We start from the raw sequence: 21042 nt of genomic DNA, 5'->3' as shown, positions 1-21042 counted from the left end.
TTGGAACATTTATCGTCCAACCAAACTCCTGCAGAGTTTGCATTGTGACAGACAGGTCCTCCTCCAGACCCTGTCTGGTCGCAGACCGAACCAGAATGTCGTCCAGATACCCCAGGACAGAAATGCCCTGGGCCCTCAATAATGCCAGAACCGGTGCAAGCACCTTGGTGAAGACCCGCGGAGCCGAGGCGAGACCAAAGGGCAACGCCACGAACTGGTAGTGATCCTCCGCAATGGCAAATCGAAGGTACCTCTGATGACCCTCGAATATGGGGATGTGAAGGTACGCATCCTTCAAATCGATGGAGGCCATGAATTCCCCCGGAACCAGGGCAGCCACCACCGACCGCAGGGATTCCATGCGGAACTTGCGAACCCGCACAGAGCGGTTCAGAGCCTTCAAGTCCAGAATCGGACGAACCTTGCCCTCCTTCCTGGGCACGGTGAACAGATTGGAATAAAACCCCCGAAATCTGTCCCGATGAGGCACCGGAACCACCACTCCCTGAGCCCTCAGGTCCCGCACCGCCAGGTGCAGATCCCGCAGGCGCTCTGGAGACAGTTGAAGATTTGAGGGAAAAAATCTGCTCTCCGGCCGAGAGAGAAACTCGATCTTGTAACCAGATCGAACGATTTCCAGAACCCATCCGTCCCGCACACGGGCCAACCAGGGCTGAAGAAAACCGAGCAAGCGTCCCCCCACCCCAAAACTGGGTGAGGGCGCCCCTTCAGGCCGAACTGTTATGGACTGCAGGTCCGGATTGGCCGGACTTCTGTTTCCCAGACCAGGGCTTCTTCTGAGAGCCTTGGCCTTTGAACGGTTTGCCCTTGTAGTGCGGCCGAAAGGCACGAAAGGACCCCTGAGGGGGCCGAAAATTAGCATGCTTCTTCCCAGAAGCCCCCTTAGCCTTGGGGAAATGGGGCAAGAGAGTGCTCTTACCCCCGGTGATCCCCTTAATCAACACATCCAGGGACTCCCCAAAAAGGCGAGACCCATCATAAGGCAGATTGGCTAAGGTCTTACGTGAAGATTGGTCCACCGACCAACATTTCAACCAAACCAGGCGGCGAGACAACACCGCCACGCTGTGCACACGTGCAGCCAACGGAATCAGGTCCAGGTCCGCATCACACAGATACATGACACCCTGGTGGATCTGATCCACCATATCCAGGGTCGCCGCCGAGGCCGAATCGGCCACTAGGACGCGCCTAAGCATCTGCGTCCAACTTGCGATCGCCTGGGCCGCCATGAGAGAAGCAAACAGAGCCTTAAGCATAGAACCCGTAACAGAATAAGTATGACGGGCAAGAGACTCCAGTCTCCTATCCGTGGCATCACGGAAAACAGGGGAACCCTCTGCAGGAATCGCAGTGGCTTTGTTCAAAACCGCAATTGCATGATCCACTGGCGGAGGCACGCACCACCGTTCATCAGTGGCAGGCGAGAAAGGATAACGCAGCTTGAATTTACTTGGTACCGCAAAAGGCTTGCGCAGATCGCGCCATTGATCCTTAACAGCGCGCTGAAAATCAGCATTGCAGGGAAAAACCTGCGGCGTCCTGCGTTTCCTCTGCGTCCCATAAGCCGCCAAGGCAGCGGGGGGACACACTTCGTCCTGCAAACGTAGCGTCTGCTTAATGGAAGCAATCAACTCATCCATGATTGCAAGCTCTTCAGGCGAGCCAGGGGGAGAATTATCAACCCCCTCAACTTCAGCCTCCACCTCAGACCCCACTAGATCAAGAGAGGAGCGGGACCCCGATAAGGAGGTCCCTGCCAGAACAGCCCCATCACCTTCACCCTCAGAATCAGAGGACAGAGCAACTCTGGGCCGTTTAGTAGATTGAGCAGCCACCAGCATTTGCACCTGGGCAGCAAGGCCAGCCACAATAGTGGCTAAATCCCCCCCTGGGGGGGAAACAGCGGTCCCCTGGCTTTCCACCAATACTGTAGGAAATTTGCCCTCCTGAGAATCCATTGCCCCTGTAATGCCAGACAACCAAGGGTTAACTGCCCCCTTTTAGCAAGCGCGGCAAGCGCAGCCCACCGCACCACACTCAGGCACAATGAGACCCCCACAGGGAATATACAAACTGAACACAGGCAATGGATAGCAAGAACAGAAGGATAAAACCTGAGGAGACCCTCGCTGCTGCTGCTGCCTCGATCGGTGTTCCTGGAAAGAGGAAGTGATGCTGCCAGGGCGCTCTATGTAAGCCTATGGAGGCTACAAGAAAATGGCCGCCGTGCATGTAAACCATGCGGCCGGAGCGGGCGCCGGCAAAATGGCGTCGTTTGGCGCCGAAAACGCCGCTCCACAGTGCATAAAAACACACACATTACATCCCAATATAAGGATACATGTTAGATCGCCGCAGCGATCGCTGTATATGCCCAAACATGCCAAGAAAAAATATGCCCCACAGCACACAGCTTCTCACACTGCCCAGCCTGACACACACACAGTGTCACACAGCTCCCCCCCCCCCCCCCTTGCAGCCCACAGCATGCAGCCGAGAGATAGGGAGACAAGCAGTGTGATTAAAGGCAGGTTACACAGTCCCAGACTGAGACCCCCCCAGACAGACAGGTCCCCACATAAATACACTTACCTCACATGGCGTGGGGAACCCGCACAGGCGAACAAGCCGCTGCACATGAGGCAGGGAGAGTCGCAATTCAAGACGCACACAATGGAGGTTAAGAAACCGCACAGCGTCCGGTGAGGTAGCCACCTCACCAATCATCCCTGCACCGAACAGGGATGGGTCGTTCACTGTGCCAGGAGCGTTACCTGGCTGAACGCTCGATGGCAGACTGGGAAGCCACTGACCCACGACCTGCGACCAGGGGGATCAGCCCGAGACCCAGTCCGCATGATCCTCTTCGTCCGAAGAACTAACGCTGACAAAATAACAGCTAGTGAAAGGTAGAGAGAAAAACTCAAACAAAATATTAAAAAGAAGAAAGAGTCTGGGACAGAAAGTCCCAGCACAGAGAGAGCCAGCCACTCCTGACAAGCTAGACATTAAAACTGAGATATGGTTGCAGGAAGTAGGAGGGTATTGACTGAGGGGACCACCCCTTGAGGGTGGGATATGTTAAAGCTTTATTGTTAACATATTCTGTTGCCTAGCTACTCCTTCGGAGCAAAGTCTAATACCCCATATGTGACGAATATGAAGAGGCGGCGACTGTCGGAGGACGTAAGAGAAAAAAGAAATGCAGTTTCTATAGAATAGAGCAGTTGTGTGGATCGTCCCAGGCTCAAGTATCCCATTGATGTAAGTAACAATTCAATTTTTTCAACATTTTTGGTTGGTGTGTCTCAAGATTCTGCCAGATTGTAAAGGGTGCCTTGGTTGAAAAAAGGTTGAAAAACACTGGTATATACAATATATCTCTTCTGCCTGTTACTCTCAGAGTGGATTAGAGATATTGCTCCCTAACCATATAGTTGGTTATTTATAATTACCACTGTGTATAGATATTTACGAAGATTGCCTTTTTTTTTTTTTAATTTTACATATTAACTAAATTATACACCACACTTTTCTAAGGTTATTATCCGATTAATCAAAATAATTAATTGGCCAACTAATCGATTGTGAAAATAATCATTAGTTGCCGCCCTACAGATTAGGTCTAGGATATCATAAGCATCCCATTGTGTACTTCCTGCTGCAGGGTGGGAAATGCCCTGGCCACAGTTGATTGGACAGCAATGGTAGCTTTCTTTTGAGTTTGGGCTAAACCCAAATTCAGACCAAACCTGAGCTCACCCTTTCTTTAGACCAGAATTCCACCATCAGAAAAAAATTCTTTACAGGACAGGGTAACCAGTCCAGAGACACACCTTACAGAGGCGATGGAAACACAGAACATAACCTTGTGAGTCTGGAAAATAAAATATATTTTAAAGATTTAAAAGGCGGTTTTAGAAGTGTGAAGAGAACCAAATTCAAATTCCATGGACACACCGATGAGAGGACGGGGGGGGAAGAGAGCCACATGAGAAATACCCTGTATGAAGGTGGTAAAGAATGAGTGGCCTTTGAAACAAGACCACAAGTGCTGGGATCTGACTTTTGATAGTACTGAGGACCAACTGTTGATCCAAGCCTGATTGTGGGATGAATCCTGACATTTTACAGAGTATTTTCCAGAACAAAAATTTCCTCTCCTCAAACCAAGCAATGTATGCATTTGGTGTGGAATTTCTAGCTTTTAACATTGTGGGGATCACCAATTCTAAGATGCCCATCCCTCAAAACCTGAGGTTCAGACATGTCATGAAAGCCAGCAACCATAAAGCAGGATTGTAAACTGTTCTTTGGGAAAGAAGATCTGGAAAAGTCTAAAAAGCATTTTCAAGGAGTCCAATGTATTCAGAGTACCATATTACCCTGGACCAGCCTGGAGCTACGAGGATAGCCAAAATGCCCTGAATCTCAAATCTTTGAAAGAGGGAAGGAAGGAGTTTAAGAGGAGGGAAAACCTAGATCAAGCTGTAAAAGATCCCTTGGAGCCACAAGAGCATCCACTGCTTCTGTCAGAGGATTTCTATACATGGAGACAAACGTGTTTGCTGCTACATCTGTGACACTGGTTCTGGAAAACTTCCAGGTGTAGGGACCATTCCCTGGTTTCAGACGTTGCTGGATGAGGAAATCTTTCTGCCATTCTCTTGCCACGGCAAGGCTTCTGGTCTAGCCTAGCAAACCGGGATGTCCAGAGTTATGGAGACAACCAAATCACTTGAATATCCAGAATGTTGATCACAAGTTCTGATTCCTCCACCGATCATGTGCCCTGCACCAACAAGGTGTCTAGGATTCCTGCAGGCTGGCATCCTTTGTGATGACCTTCCAAAAGATTGGAACAATTTACCCAACTTCAGAGTTGGTTCCCTGAGCCAACAGGCCAGAGACAATGTGGTCCTTATTGCCAGATGAAATGTGAAAAGACTGAACCAAACTGTCCCACAATGACAAGATGTTGAGTTGTATGGGTCTGGAGTGCATACATTGCTGCCTGAAAAGAGGCTACCATCAGTTCTTTGAGTCCCTTGCAAAAGCAAAGAGTTGGCTGAAACTTGAGACTAATGTCTGGGAGTGGATAGTTGTAAGTTTTTCTTGTGGGGGGGAAAAAAAAAAACAAAACAAACCCCTGGCCTAAGCGGCGTCTAGGATCAGACCCCCAAATACTCCAAGCATGGAGTCGTCTAAAAGCATAGATTTTTTTTAAGGATCAGAAACCTACCAAACCCGGAACGTCTGAACTGCCCACGATAGGAAATGTTGGTCAGGGTCTGTGCCGACTCTGTTCTTTCAACAGGAGGTTGTCCAGATATCCCACAATGGAGATGCCCTGAGATTGTAAAAAAGCAAGCACATGAGCTAGGAACCTTGGTGAATGCAAGACATAGTGAATGGCAGGGCCATGAACTGAAAGTGCCGAGGACCCACAGCAAAGCGAATGTGCTGAAAAAATATGGACATCTTAGTATGCATCCCTGACGTCTACAGAGGCCAGAACATCTCCCTGATAAAATGGGGGCTGTGATAGACCTTGTAGATTCCATATTGACATTTTGGTATCAGAAGAAGACATTCAGGATCCCCGAAAATGGTTTTGGCACTGTGGAAAATTTGGGTAAAATTATTGAAACCTTTCAAATACAAGAACTGGGGCACTTGCTGCCACAAGGGCTACACAGAGATCTGCTAATCTAAAAGGGGACATTGGAAGTTTGGAAGAAATGAAAAAGGGAGGGGGTTGGGAGCAGAGCTTTAGCTTGCAGCCAGTTGAGACTGTCTCCTGTACCCAAGGATCTGAGAAGCTATTTGTCCACATGTCAGCAAAGGTTAACAGATGTATACCTACTTTAGAAAGTGGGAGAGCCCATTCAAGTCAGAGGACTTGTCTGCCTGTTTAGGGAAACTAGGGGCCCAGGATTTGCAGTGAAACTTGGCTTCTGGTTTGGGTGCGGCCCTGGAGTCTTAAATCTTGGAGAAACTTAAAGTGGTTGTAAATTTGTTTTTTTTTATCCTAATGCTTTCTGTGCATTAAGATAAAAAAACCTTCTGTGTGCAGAAACCCCCCACAGCCCACCTAATACTTAGCTGACCACACCTCGATCCAGCATTGTTGTGGGAGTGTCGTGGCTGCCTGAAACTCTCCCTCCTCATTGGCTGTGACGGCAGTGCGGCGTCATTGGCTACCGCTGCTGTCAAATTCAGTGAGCCAATAAGCTGAGAAAGAGGGTGGGGCCGAGTGGTGGCTCCATGTCTGAATGGCCACAGGAAGCTATGGCTCGGCTGCCACCACAGCAAGCTGCTTGCTATGGGGGCAGTCAATGGGAGGGAGGGGCCAGGAGCACCAAAGAGGGACCCGAGAAGAGGAGGGTCAGGGCTGCTCTGTGCAAAACCACTGAACAGAGCAGGTAAGTAGAACACGTTTGTTTCTTTTAATTTTTTTTTGGTAAAAAGAGACTTTATAATCACTTTAAGGAACTCTTCTTTGCCTCTGAGGGGGATATTTTGCAGCTTGAGGGCTGGGCTTCTGTTGCTGGGGTAGAGGAGTACTCTTACACTCAAGTAACCTTCTAGGATGAGGGTGTTCAGTGAAACTCCTCATTGTTCCATCCATCCTTTTTCAACCAGGGTGCCCAGGCACCCTTGGGCGCCTTAAGGTTTCTTCCAGGGTGCCTTGGCAAAGTGCCTAAAAATTTATCAAAAATTGTATACAAGCCAGCAGGTGGACCAAGCCTGCCTTTTAGTTAAACAAAGCCACAGGTTGTCATTATAACTTTCTAGACACTGGCAGCCTAACAACCACTGACGTCATCAGTTAATAAGGAGGATGACTTTTGTCTCCACAGGATCCATGTTTGACCCTCCTCTGCCCCTCTCCCTCAGCACTGGGGTAATATTAGCTGACTGCTGGAGATAAATTAAGGGAGAAGATAAACATTGGAATACTAGTCAGTACCAGTGTGCAAAAGCAGATTTGCTTTGAAAAAAAAAAAATCACCTCTAACATTGGGTGTCCTAAGTGTGGCTGTTGCTGCATTGTGTAAAGCATCGTTTTTAACATTTTAGAACAGGGTGCCTTGAGACCGTCAATGATTTTAAAGGGTGCGTTAAGATTGTCTACAATTTTAAAAGGATTCCTCGACTGAAAAAAGTTTGGGAAACAATGGTTCAACCTCGAAGAGTATGCAAAGCAAATGCTTTTCACCTGCCTGCTCTGCAGCCCAAAATTTCAACCAGAAATCTCCACATGTTCACAGATAGAAGACTCCTCTTCAAAAACACAATACACAGACGACTAGAAAGCAGCAACCAGTGCCTAAAGGTCACATTCCAGGCATGCCCCAGAATCATTTAGAGGAGCTGGGTCCAGGTATGACCTCTACAGGTATTGCTGAGGATACACATATTCTGATCGCTACATAAGAGACAAGCTCAAGCAGCGTGTAGATGAAATCTTGTCCAAAAAAAAAAAACGGCTTGTGAAACAGGTAAAACATTTTCAGTAGAAGAAGAAGAAGAAAAAAAAAAACTGAGGCATGCTGGGAGTGGGAGAGGTTATACCAGACCAATCACAGTTTTTTTGTTTGCCAATGCCCAAATCCTCCTGTAGGCGGCAGTCTCTGAATCCTGTGTCTTTTTTTGTTAAATACTTTCACCTCAAAATGATGATTATACACACGCAAATAAATGCTTCATGATAAAAGCATGCGGAGTGACAAGAAAATAAGAACATCTATCAAATACAGAGGGCTTCTTACCAAGGTTAAGGCTGGAAGATGATCCATGAGAGGATAAAGATGGTGGTGGTGTCTGGGAATGGCTGGCCCCCTGGCTTGGAAGGGGCATGCCTACAGGACCAGGAGAGGAAGAGAAGCCTAGACCATTATAGAAGCTATGTCCAATGGGATTCAAACTGCTGGAAGTCCTTTTGTATAGATCTGTACTGCCAGTCAGAGAATCACGACGTGATCCACTGCCGGTGTTGGAATTCGCAACTGAAAGAAAAAAATAAAATAAAAAACCGGTAAGAAAAAAAAAAAACAAAAAAAAGCAAAAAAGGGACTACTTTATATGCAAGCACAACAAAAATAGCTAATCAATATATTTTTTTACTTGCTTGTTGATACTGACCTGCTGTTCCAAAGCCACCCAGTGCTGAACTAAGCGTTGCTCCCAGTGATCCACTGCTTCCAAAACCCAATGAACTATTCGCTGGCTGACCTGAACTTTGTGAAAATAAGGAGCTGCTTTGAGAGTTATTAGTCAGGGAACTGTTGCCATAAAACGAGCTTGATGCCAGATTCTGGTTGCCTTGTGGTTGCGGTTGTCCCTGAGGCTGCTGAGAATTCAATTGACGGAAGGGTCCATTTGTACCACCACCTGGTCCATTGGCAGAAGCAGCTGCTGCTGCAACAGCTTAAAGATATAATGCAAAAGATCAGCTTTCATGTATAAGACAGCTGAACATCTTTCAAGCCATTTTTTAAACAATAAATGGTAGCTGAATGAGGTATTTCGGTACAAAAAACAGAAACACATGCAGCTGTATATGTGTTTCCAACAGTGCTACATACCTGCTTGAGCTGCAGATGGACTAATAATAACCGGTGCGGGAGCTACCAACCGAACAGGGCCACCCAGCCCATTTCTGGCTCCAGTATTCACAACGAGTGCCCCTGTTTGGTCATAGTAAGCAGCAGGAGCTAGAACTGGATATCCTAAATGAATAAACAGAAAATTAAAATGTAAGAAAATATAAGATAAAAGAACATATTTAAAGCAAATCTGTAGGTCACAAATATATACGGGCCCGCAAAAAAAAAAAAATCCAAAACTTAAGGTGTTCAAAAGGGCAGTAAGGGGCAAAACATTTTATATTCTTCATACATTACAGGTTTCATATTGCAGAATAACCACATGGCCAGAACCAGTGACTACTCCAACTTGGTTAAAGCTGAAGTTTAGGTAAGGCAACTTTTACATACTTCGTTACATTGGTCCAAGCTGGACCACTGTAAGTATGTGTCATAGCTATGGAATCCCTGTGGAAGCTGGACTTTACTGTAAGACACCACTACAACAGTGATCTCCACTTGTTTCCAGGACCTGTGCACTGTGAACCCAAAGGGTTGCTTTCTCGGCACATGTGCCATTCAAAAACACTTTGCATTTTCTCCAAGAATGCAAAGCATTCCTAAATTGAACGAGCTGAAGAGGCAGATCAGTAATGTCGCAATTCATTAGTTCAGAAAATGCAAAATTAAGCTCTATGTAAAAGTGGCATACCTAAAGTTTGTCTTTAAGACACGATAAATGAATGCTGCTTTGCATTCAACAATTATTTCAACCACTGTAAGTACCTAAATTTGACTTGATATCAAGTCTCTTGTATTTTGCAATACCTATAGGATTAGCATTAGGACTAGGAGCAATTCAGATGTGCGGTATGCAAACGTGCTGACATGGAACATGCCGAAATGAAGAAAGAAAATGATCGCATCAGCCTATGACTTGTCTGTCACTGTCTAGTCAGCAGGCTGGGGGTGGAGAAAGGGCTGGGGTGGAAAAAGGACATGACTATATACCTTAGCAGATGTCATCCACCTGGCTTTGTGGTAGAGTTGTATAAATCTACGGACTAGTTGGGCAAAAATACAATTCTTTTGGCTGGTAAAATGGCAATACCCCACACCAGCATACACTCACAAGGACTGTCTTTAGTAAATAACCAGAGTTAAATTTCTCTCTGCATATAATACAGGGAGTGCAGAATTATTAGGCAAATGAGTATTTTGACCACATCATCCTCTTTATGCATGTTGTCTTACTCCAAGCTGTATAGGCTTGAAAGCCTACTACCAATTAAGCATATTAGGTGATGTGCATCTCTGTAATGAGAAGGGGTGTGGTCTAATGACATCAACACCCTATATCAGGTGTGCATAATTATTAGGCAACTTCCTTTCCTTGGGCAAAATGGGTCAAAATAAGGACTTGACAGGCTCAGAAAAGTCAAAAATAGTGCGATATCTTGCAGAGGGATGCAGCACTCTTAACATTGCAAAGCTTCTGAAGCGTGATCATCGAACAATCAAGCATTTCATTCAAAATAGTCAACAGGGTCGCAAGAAGCGTGTGGAAAAACCAAGGCGCAAAATAACAGCCCATGAACTGAGAAAAGTCAAGCATGCAGCTGCCAAGATGCCACTTGCCACCAGTTTGGCCATATTTCAGAGCTGCAACATCACTGGAGTGCCCAAAAGCACAAGGTGTGCAATACTCAGAGACATGGCCAAGGTAAGAAAGGCTGAAAGACGACCACCACTGAACAAGACACACAAGCTGAAACGTCAAGACTGGGCCAAGAAATATCTCAAGACTGATTTTTCAAAGGTTTTATGGACTGATGAAATGAGAGTGAGTCTTGATGGGCCAGATGGATGGGCCCGTGGCTGGATTGGTAAAGGGCAGAGAGCTCCAGTCCGACTCAGACGCCAGCAAGGTGGAGGTGGAGTACTGGTTTGGGCTGGTATCATCAAAGATGAGCTTGTGGGGCCTTTTCGGGTTGAGGATGGAGTCAAGCTCAACTCCCAGTCCTACTGCCAGTTTCTAGAAGACACCTTCTTCAAGCAGTGGTACAGGAAGAAGTCTGCATCCTTCAAGAAAAACATGATTTTCATGCAGGACAATGCTCCATCACACGCGTCCAAGTACTCCACAGCGTGGCTGGCAAGAAAGGGTATAAAAGAAGAAAAGCTAATGACATGGCCTCCTTGTTCACCTGATATGAACTCCATTGAGAACCTATGGTCCATCATCAAATGTGAGATTTACAAGGAGGGAAAACAGTACACCTCTCTGAACAGTGTCTGGGAGGCTGTGGTTGCTGCTGCACGCAATGTTGATGGTGAACAGATCAAAACACTTCCATGGATGGCAGGCTTTTGAGTGTCCTTGCAAAGAAAGGTGGCTATATTGGTCACTGATTGGTTTTTGTTTTGTTTTTGAATGTCAGAAATGTATATTTGTGAATGTTGAGATATTATATTGGTTTCACTGGTAAAAATAAATAATTGAAATGGGTATACTGTATGTTTGATTTTTGTTAAGTTGCCTAATAATTATGCACAGTAATAGTCACCTGCACACACAGATATCCCCCTAAAATAGCTAAAACTAAAAACTACTTCCAAAAATAGTGAGCTTTGATATTGAGTTTTTTGGGTTCATTGAGAACATGGTTGTTGTTCAATAATAAAATTAATCCTCAAAAATACTCATTTGCATAATAATTCTGCACTCCCTGTAAAGTGGACCACCAAGCCAAAGAAAATGTTTCCCCATTAAGGGGTGATTAGAACTTCTACCAAATTTTTAAGACTGTTGCACTTTTCAGAACATTTCCTCCTGCCTTCTGTTGAGCCAGCAGCACAAAAAGCAAGGGAGACAGACACTCTTCAATGGAGAAAGACAACAACCAAAATGTGAGTTTCCAATTCTCTCTCACTTTATTCACAGCAAAATATGCAACTCACCAGGCATTCCAGCAGCAAGGCCTTGCCCAAAGGCCAGTGCAGAATTCACAGCAGCTGCTGCAACTAGCTGGTCATTTTGTTGTCCCTGTTGATTCTGGTTGGGGGTTAGCGGTCGCTGATTACCTCCCGCACGAAGCACCTAGGAAATGCACACACTTTTAAAAAGGGGTAAAACATGAAAAATGTGTGGTTACAGCTTTCAAAGGCAAAAATCAGTAAAGAGCAAAGAACTAAAATGCCACAAACAAAATGACAGATGGACGAAAAGTAAATACAACCACTTAAGCCCACCCAAAAACAGATTCCTTGTTAAATGCCAATACAACAACATAGTTTTCCATTCGATGACCCTACCAGTGAGACCTTTATGTAGCACTTCTAAGTCCTGCATTCTGGTACAGTCATATTGAAGGCAAGCAAGGGAATGTTACTACAGATATGCTCCACCTAGCACATATTTAAATGAAGATCCTCGTAACAGCCACAGCAGCCAAGCAAAGCTGGAAACAAATTCAGAAAGCTGGTGGAGGTTTAACGCATTATTTACAAAGAGTACCAAAAAAAAAAAAAAACAACACCACCTTGCTGTCATCAGCAATATTTCGCAGACCTTGCCCCTATGAGGACCCTCTAACAGATCATATTTGATCTGTCACCATAGGGAGAGGAAAAAACTCCTAAATAATGACATAACTGTGGTCCCTAAAAAAATGACTAATTTGAGAAACGATGCAACAAAAAAAAAAAAAAAAAAAAAAGGAGAAAAACTGCTAAAGAGCCAAAGATGAGAATACTCACCTGTTGCTGGCCCTGCTGATTCTGAGGATTGTTCTGTTGAGATGCAGAGTTGTTTGCTGCTGCTGCTGCTTGCTGCTGGAAGAGGTTGGCAGGATACACTCCCCATGGAGTGACACCGTAATATTGGTGGGGAACCACAGCTGGGCCTGTATAATTTAGGCGAAAGTCAACAATGTCACTATATTATAGGAAATTAATCCTCAGCCTAAAACAGAACTAGAAAACCAATGCACCAAGAACAAGTTGAAATCGCAAGCAAGTAACAAAAGGAAACCTTACCAAGTGTAGCGGCTGCTGCAAGGCCAGCTGCATAGGGATCTGTTCCAGGAGGCGCGGCACTGATGATGTAAGGGTTTGGTACAAACGCAGCTGGAGCTAGACCTGCTGAAAACATACCTGTCAGTGAAAGCAAACTTCAGTACATTGCCAGCACAGGAAAAAGTGTCTTGTATCCATTTAGTAAGAAAAAAAAAAAAAAAAAAACACATGCTTTTAGCGCCTTAGACATATGTATTTTTTTTTAGATGAGCTATCCTATGGCACTCGATTTTAGTGAGACATGTAAAATTAATCAATTCAACAGTAATTTGTAATTTCAAATACCCTTATCAAGTATTCCTTATATTAACAAACTATATACAGAATTAAAATTTAAGTCCACTCTAAAACTAAAATCCCTGCATCTACAGATCTCCACGATCTAACACTAACCTATCTAGTCCTGTAAAGAAGAAATCAGTATACATACTTTTTTTTTTAAGCCGATCTGACCCGATCTCCAGCGGTGGAAGCTCTGCGAACGACACAGCGGACAATGGCTGTGAAATAAATGGAAAGGAAAGTAGTGTCACCCATAGACTTACTATGGGGCTTCCTTTATTGGCTGTGTCCTCTGCACCCGCCTCCACAGTGAAGCTGCAGCTGACAGCTCAGCGTGGGATAGGGGCTGATCGGCTTCAAAAAAGGTAAATATACGGATTTCTTCTTTACAGGGTTAGCTAGGTTAGGTTAGTGTTAGATCGTGGAGATCTAGAGATGCAGGGATTTTAGTGGACTTCACCTCTAAAGTGATCTAATGTTGTCTTCCACCAAGAAAGAAAAACTAGTTCCACTTTGGAAAAGTAAAGCAATGCATAAATATATTTGGGCTTAATATAATTAGCAACTATTCTAGATTTTGTGCTCAAATAGTTCAGGACATAGCCCAATGTTCACACACTCTAGTGATTGCAGTTACGGCTGGAATGGGTCACTGTGGCCATGGTCAGCGGCAACCAGTACTAAGGGGGGGGGGGGGGGGGGGGGGGATTTTTGCACTTACCGTAAAATTTATTTCTCTGAGTTAATCGACGGACACAGCGCTACAGAAATCATAACTAGTGGGTTATATTGCCTCCTCCAGGAGTAGAATTAGGCACAACAACAAAAAACCTGGCTACGCCCATGGGCTGTCCTCAGCTGGTGTATAAAACCCCTCCCTGCTCTAGGTAATCAGATTAATAGCAAGCAGTATTATTAGAAGTATCAGAACTCCATAGAGGGATGGGTGCTGTGTCCGTCAAACTCAAGAGAAATGGATTTTACGGTAAGTACAAAAATCCCATTTTCTCTTTCATTCATCGACAGACACAGCGCTCCATAAATCATAACTAGTGGGACTTCCAAAAGCAGTGGCAAAAGGAAAATGAGGGGTGGGGAAAAAAAAAAAAACAAGGCTAAACATAAGAGCCCTTAGCCAGGACACAGGAGCCTTAGCTGGGTCACAGGAGCCCCATTTGAAAAATAAAGGTTTAAAGAAAGAAAAATACCCCTCAAGAGGGAACAGCCCCTCTTAAACAGCAGCCTGCAAAACTTTGCGACCAAAAGAAGCATCCGCAGATGCCAAAGTATCTACCTTATAAAATTTTGTAAAGGTATGCACGGACGACCAAGTGGCTGCCTTGCAAACTTGCAATATTGATGCCTGAATTTCATTTTCTCTTTCGTTCAGCGACCGACACAGCACTCCATAAATCATAACTAGTGGGACGTCCAAAAGCAGTGCCAAAAAGAAAATGAGGGGTGGGGAAAATAGAGGTCTGTCTGGATCAGTGATCCCTACTATGGTGAAGACGAGGAAGTTGCCTTCCAGCAAGATTTACCATCGTACGTGGAAAGCGTACATTTCTTGGTGTGAGTCAACTGGCGCACATCCTCGATCCTTTTCTGTGGCTTGGATCTTAACCTTTCTTCAACAGGGTGTTGATCAGAAATTGGCCTTGAGTACCATCAAGGGCCAGGTGTCTGCCTTGGCAATCTTCTTTCAGCGAGCCCTAGCCAAGCACTCGTTTAGCTCGTACCTTCATTCAGGGGGTTTAACATGTGGCCACACCTGTACAGTCTCTTTTGCCGGCGTGGATTTAAATTTAGTGCTTTCGGTTCCCCAGAAACCCATTTGAGAATATTCGGGAGATTCCCTTGCCTACATTATCCCAGAAAGTGACATTTTTTGTGGCTATTACTTCGGCCCGCAGGGTATGGGAATTGGTGGCATTATCCTGTCGCAGTCCCTATTTATTGGTCCATAGGGATAAAGTGGTTCTTGGTCCCTGTTCATCATTCCTGCCCAAAGTGGTCTCTGACTTCCATTTGAATGAGGACATTGTGTTGCCTTTCCTTGTGTCCCAAGCCGGGTCATCCCAAGGAATTTGCTTTGTATACCTCGGATGTGGTTCATGCGATTCGGGTGTATCTGGCAGCTACTGAGCCTTTTCGGACAGACTCTCTTTTTGTGGTTACGGACGCATTCTACCGAGTGCTTCTTGGGCCTTCCATCATCAGCCATCAATATTGCAAGTTGGACACTTGGTCGTCTGTGCATACCTTTACAAAATTCTATAAGGTAGATACTTTGGCTAAGCAATTAAAATCAGTGACTGTAAAGCACCTTGGGACAACTGGTCTTCTATGAGAGGAAGCCCCCAAGGGACGTTTTCAGCCACCAGGATGATTGAAAGATCCTCGCTTTTGATTCCTCGCAGGAACTGTGGAAAAAGCCTTCGCCGAGGAGGATACTGTCCTTACCGTGGCCCTTGGGGTCTATCAGAGGACCCTGTGACCTCGTCACAAACTGCGGTATCCTGTGGAGCCAAACCTGCTAAAGAAGCTGCATGCAAGACTGCAACCAGAACTGTCTTGAAGGTGGATACCACCAGACTCAGAATCTGTATGCAAAAGGGGAGAGAGAAGTATCTGTGTGACAGCAGCCAGTGAATCACAGCCTGTGGTCCCTGAAGTTTGTGCAGAGGAAGGACCACCCTGGTCAGAAATAGAATCAGACCTAGGTAAATCAATTCCCAGGACAGGGATAGGGGAGATCTTCGGTAGTGCAGACATTACCTGAACCTTTTCAGAAATTAAATCCACACAAGGAAACTCGGGACCTAGAAACCTTTCTAGGTACCCCAAAAAAAACATTTTGGGGATCTCGACGCTAACCAAAGAAGTCACGGGGCCGGAAACTAGGGAAGATGTCCCCCCAACCCCATGCTGAAGGATTCCTGTTGGTCCTGGGAAGCTAGCTCTAGGCTTACCAGACCAAGGTTGCTTGGAACCTCCCGGGGAAGATTTAAAAGATCCATTTTTCTTATTCTCCATCCCAAAAGCACAAAATCATTTTCTATGGGCTGAGAAGGTAGTCCCCCGTCTGCAGCGAGGCTCCTTCCCTTTAACTGTGGCAGAAAGGTACTCTTCCCTCCCGTGATACCTTTAATGATGTCATCCAGGGTAGACCCAAACAAGAGATCGCCTTGAAAGGGCAGATCAGTGAGAGCTCTCTTAGAGGCTTGGTCTGCAGACCTATTCTTAAGCCACAGCACGTGCCTAATCACCACTGCTGAAACAAAGTTTGGACAGCACAGGAGCTGTATCCAAAGCTGCATCACAAATAAACTGCAGCCCATGGACCAACTGGTCCGCTAGATCAGTGGTTCTCAAATCCGGTCCTCGGGACCCACTAACAGGCCAGATTTTAAGTATTACCTTGGGGGATGCAGACTAGAATACTGCAATCACTGAGAAGCAAATGAGATCACCTGTGATGTAATTTAGTTATCTTGCAAACCTGGCCTGTTGGTGGGTCCCGAGGACCGGATTTGAGAACCACTGCGCTAGATCAACATATTTAGCAGGGACCTGCTCAACCCCCAGGCCCTGGCGCAAAAGCTTGGCCCATTCAGTAAGGGTCTGAGACAAAGACTGGCCGCAATGCCGAACCAGCCATAGTAAACATGCTGCGCACAGCCTCCGCTTTCTTATCAGCCGGGTCCTTAAAGGACGGGGATTCCTCTACTGGGATCATGGTTGCTTTATTTAACCTGAAAACAGGAGTGCCCAGCACTGGTATACTAGTTCACTTTTTTAAAAAGGGACTCCTAGAAGAGGTAACTTACAGCAAAACGTTTGGGGACCACAAAGGTTCATTTTGGCACATAATGAATCACCTTTGGAGTACGATGAGACTTGTGCGTACGTGGCTATATCAGCCACATCCTCCATTTTTAAAGTCTCACGCACTGCAGTAATAGGTGCGTCTACTAGCATTTTTTCTATCGCTTCTGCGACCATGGAGGAATCATCCTATCAGATGGATCAGGGGGTGTGATATTAAATCCCCCTGGACGGGCCGCGTCCACGGTGGCATCAGGTTCAGAATCAGATGGGACAGCCTAAGCAGGGGACTCTTCCTCCTGGGCCTTTGCCCACACGCCACTTCCACCCGGGACACCAAGAACTGCAGGACCGCCGTCAGTGCAACCACGGGAAGCTGGGGTTCCGAGGGACCGGCCACCTCCATGAGGGGGGGGGGGGGTCAGTGGGGGGGCCCTAAGGCTCCATAAGGAATGGAAGACCCTGCAGTACAAAAAAAACAATCTTTTGGCACTGCTAAAGGATCCCCTCAAGGTTCAGGGTACCCATCAGCAGAGAGAGATAACAGGGACCCCCAAAGACACACTCAACCGACCAGAGGAGAGAATTCGAACCCAGCATCATCATGGAGGCTATCCCTGTTTATATGTCCCGGGCACAGGAAGAGGAAACCGAGGAGGAGCTTTGGCATCCCCACAAGGCTTCAGTTGTTTCCAGCATCTCCCAGACTAAGGGAAAATGGCCCCCGCAACATCATCCGGCTATACAAACATGGCCGCCAACAGGAGACCAGCCAGACTAAAGGGAAAATGGCCACTATCACCTACAAACACTAAAGCATGCTGCCAGGTTTTTTTACTGCACCCTCTGCAAGGGGACCCCCCCTGAAGGTAGGACACTTTTTTTTAGGGTAGACTCTGTTGTGCATTCTGCAGCGGTCTCTGCACTGGGACCCCCCTGCACTATACCCATACTGCAAACAGCAGGGCATGCACCTAGGGGGTCTCCTACACTGGGATCCCTCCAGACTACCAGGGCGAGACACACACTATCCCAGGACCCTTACAGAGTAGGGATAGCAGGGGAGACCCCAGGGGTCTCTACTGCAATCTCTGCCCTGGGACCCCCACCAGACTCTAGGTCCAGAGAGGGGGGTATGGGAGTGGGGGAAGTCTAGCTCAGTGAGGGATTTAAGGATGGGAGGAGGGAACCTGCAGGCAGGTCCAACCGTCCCTGGATGTTACCGGCGTCCACCGCAAAGAAAACCACCACAAGGGAGAGGGGGGGGGGGGGGGACTGTACTTACCCTTCCATGGTGCGGGTAACGCTCCAGGCAGAACTCCTAGCCACCGAAGTAGGGGAGCTGTCAGCCAAGGGACAGCTGCGACTCAGACCCAAGCCCGGTCGTATGTGACCCTGCGAGACATTTAACTCGTAGGACAGCCTCAGCACGTGACCTAGCGCGTATCTGCGATCTGCACGCGCTCGCTGGCTGGGAGAACCACTGGATCTAGATTATCCAGCTCGCCGCCCAGCAGTTGATTGTAGATCTCCCGAGAGAAAACAAAAAAGATGTAAGGAACGAGAAATTGTTGGACCAGAGAGCCGGGAGACTAGGTCCCTTACTCCTGACTATACAGATTAAAACTGATTATCTAGAGCAGAGAAGGGGGTTATATACCAGCTGAGGACGGCCCATGGGCATAGCCAGATGTTTTTTGTTCTGCCTAGTCCTACTCCTGGAGGAGGCAATATAACCTATAACCCACTAGTTATGAATGATGGAGCACTGTGTCCGTCGATGAACAAAAGAGAAAGTAAGTTGCCATAGCTGACCAATTGAAAATGTTAGTTGACTGGCACTCTCTGGTTTCAATAGCTTTAGTTAGTGACCCAAAACAAGAAGCAAGAAAACCCAAAGTTAAATGACCACATCATTGATGTATACATGCAAGAACACAGGGGCCACTTAAAGCGCAACGACAAAACTTTTTTATTTCGTTTCGGATAGAGTAGAGAGGGATTAAAGTGCTTGTCAGTTTATAATGCGGTCTGTGCCCCATTTGGGGGATTTACTTTCACCTTCAACGATAATGGTAAACAGGACAAATTGAGAGGGTGAAAGAAAAATCCCATATTTTGGGTTGTCCCCAATAAAGTGGGGAAATCTTTCAATGGTGACACTAGTTTTGCTGACCTGGGGGGTCCCAAAAGATTCCCTTAATTTGCAGTTTTTCCTCTCACTTCCTGTTTTGGCCATGGGACAGAAGTGAAGGGAAATCTCCTCAATGGGACACAAATGGCAAAAATAAACCTTACAGGGGTAAGTTTCCTTTACTCTATCCCATTTGAAAAAAAAAAAAAAAAAAGTTTTGCTCATAGTTCTACTTTTAGAAACAAGCACACAGTGAAAGTATTGATTGCTAAGGACTGCACAGGTACTACAAATCTTTTTTTGCATAAAGTATATACCAAACATTCAATAAATATCCATGCGCGATGATAATTGCCTTGTATAGCTCCACCATTCTAATATTTCACATTGTCTTGAACATTTTCACAAAAAGTGAATCAAGCTAAAGGGATTTGGCACAGTTAGGGTCCACTAAGGCACTGTGACTACAGAGTTCTGTATCTGCTACAGGGGGGTCAGGGCAAAGTGATAACAAGAACAGACTGTCCATGAAGAATTAAAGATCTAAAAGCACACATTTGGGATCTAGGAGGGACCTGGTCACTGATGGCAAGACGTATTCATTGTTCTAATATTCAGATTGCTTTAGGAAAGCTAATTAGTTCTGATAGAACAAAGGAAGGAAATAGATTTCCAGTAACAAGAACAAATACACAATTTTCAGAAGGACTCCAAAGAGGTGGCATATACAGTATCTAGAAACGACATTATGTGGTAGACAACGGAAAGCAGATTGGGATTCAACAAAGCAGTTATTGTAAGGGCAAATATCAAAAACCTCTTTGAGGGATATACATTTTAGGAAGATCAATATCTGTAATGAGGTCACTTTTTCGGGGGGGGGGGGGCTTACATGCTTGCTAAAAATAATAAGGAACCACCTTCAGTCAAAGATACTTGCTTGTTACTAACTCAATATTAGGGGTTGCTGAGCTGCGCGACTGTACAGTCTTAGGCCCCTTTTACAAGGGCGTTCAGTCTAGATCCATTTGTGGGTTTTCATACAGAGGCAGATTGAGCCACAATGTGTGACTATGGGTGGGCTAATGTAAAAGGATGGTCACCCTTTTGCAACAGCCTACATCCAAGCCTGTCCAGGTCCATTTTTTTTTTTTTTTTTAATGGAAGGCGGCCACATACTTTTTCGGTTTAGACAGACCTGAACAGGTTCATACTATGAATCACACAGGAATCACACTACATTCCTGTGCAATTTACATGTGATTCAGTGAGGCGATACAGTATTTGAGCCTAATTCTTTCGAACAGGTACAAATTGCACCAAAGTCATGAATGCACCAATTTTTAGAAAAGCATTGCAACCGAATTGCATGCTCGATGTACCATGTGATATGGTGCAGGCAAAACACACTATTTGCATTCTGAGTTTGGGGCATCATTAATATTGCACCGACACCCACTGCAGTTCACAAGGGCAGTGCGAAATGTGCATGATGCAGGAAAGGTGCACGCATTGCCGGCTTCCCGCACCATGTCCCAGTGTGAAGTGGGTCTCAACGGTTGCAAACAGATTCCATCCGTTTACATCTGTTCAGTTTATGTTCTTTGTAGGCAAGAAGCATTTTGGTGTATACTTTTGTCACTTATGTTCAGTCACTGCAACAACCAAGGATGTGCAAAAATGGATGTAGACTGAAGTGAACTTAACCACTTAAGCCCCGGAAGATTTTACCCCCTTCCTGACCAGGGGGTATTTTGCGATTCGGCACTGCGTGACTTTAACGGACAATTGCGCGGTCGTGCGACGCTGTATCTAAACGAATTTGGCGTCCTTTTTTTCCCACAAACAGAGCTTTCTTTTGGTGGTATTTGATCACTTGTGCGATTTTTTGATCACGCGCTATAAACAAAAAAAAGAGCGTAAATTTTGCAAAAATAGCAATATTTTTCACATTTTTTTTATATGAAATTCCCCCCAAAAAAAATATAAAAGTCAAAATTTTTTAACATTTTCGGCCAATTTGTTTTATGCTACCTATGTTTGGAAAAAAAAAAATCGCAAAAAGCGTATTTTGATTGGTTTGCGCAAAAGTTATCGCGTTTACAA

General features: G+C 45.7%; 1 protein-coding gene across 6 annotated transcripts in view; it reads right to left on the bottom strand.

The window, feature by feature from the left end:
- Nucleotides 1-21042, bottom strand: part of PUM1 (pumilio RNA binding family member 1) — a 137418-nt gene that overhangs the window by 56267 nt on the left and 60109 nt on the right. For 2 of the 6 annotated variants that reach the window (XM_082247703.1, XM_082247706.1), the window contains exons 9-14: nucleotides 12654-12770; nucleotides 12375-12520; nucleotides 11577-11715; nucleotides 8616-8759; nucleotides 8173-8457; nucleotides 7800-8036 (exon numbers count right to left, since the gene is read on the bottom strand). In XM_082247703.1, the coding sequence (XP_082103829.1) occupies nucleotides 7800-8036; nucleotides 8173-8457; nucleotides 8616-8759; nucleotides 11577-11715; nucleotides 12375-12520; nucleotides 12654-12770 (1068 nt within the window). The remainder of the gene's footprint in view (nucleotides 1-7799; nucleotides 8037-8172; nucleotides 8458-8615; nucleotides 8760-11576; nucleotides 11716-12374; nucleotides 12521-12653; nucleotides 12771-21042) is intronic. The other 4 variants (XM_082247704.1, XM_082247707.1, XM_082247705.1 and 1 more) reach the window with 2 other exon arrangements.

The sequence above is a fragment of the Pelophylax lessonae genome (assembly GCF_965119305.1).
Source record: "Pelophylax lessonae genome assembly, chromosome: 2".
Lineage (NCBI taxonomy): Eukaryota > Metazoa > Chordata > Amphibia > Anura > Ranidae > Pelophylax > Pelophylax lessonae.
The sequence above is the reverse complement of the archived record's forward strand: the minus strand, read 5'-3'. Positions and strand labels throughout refer to the sequence as shown.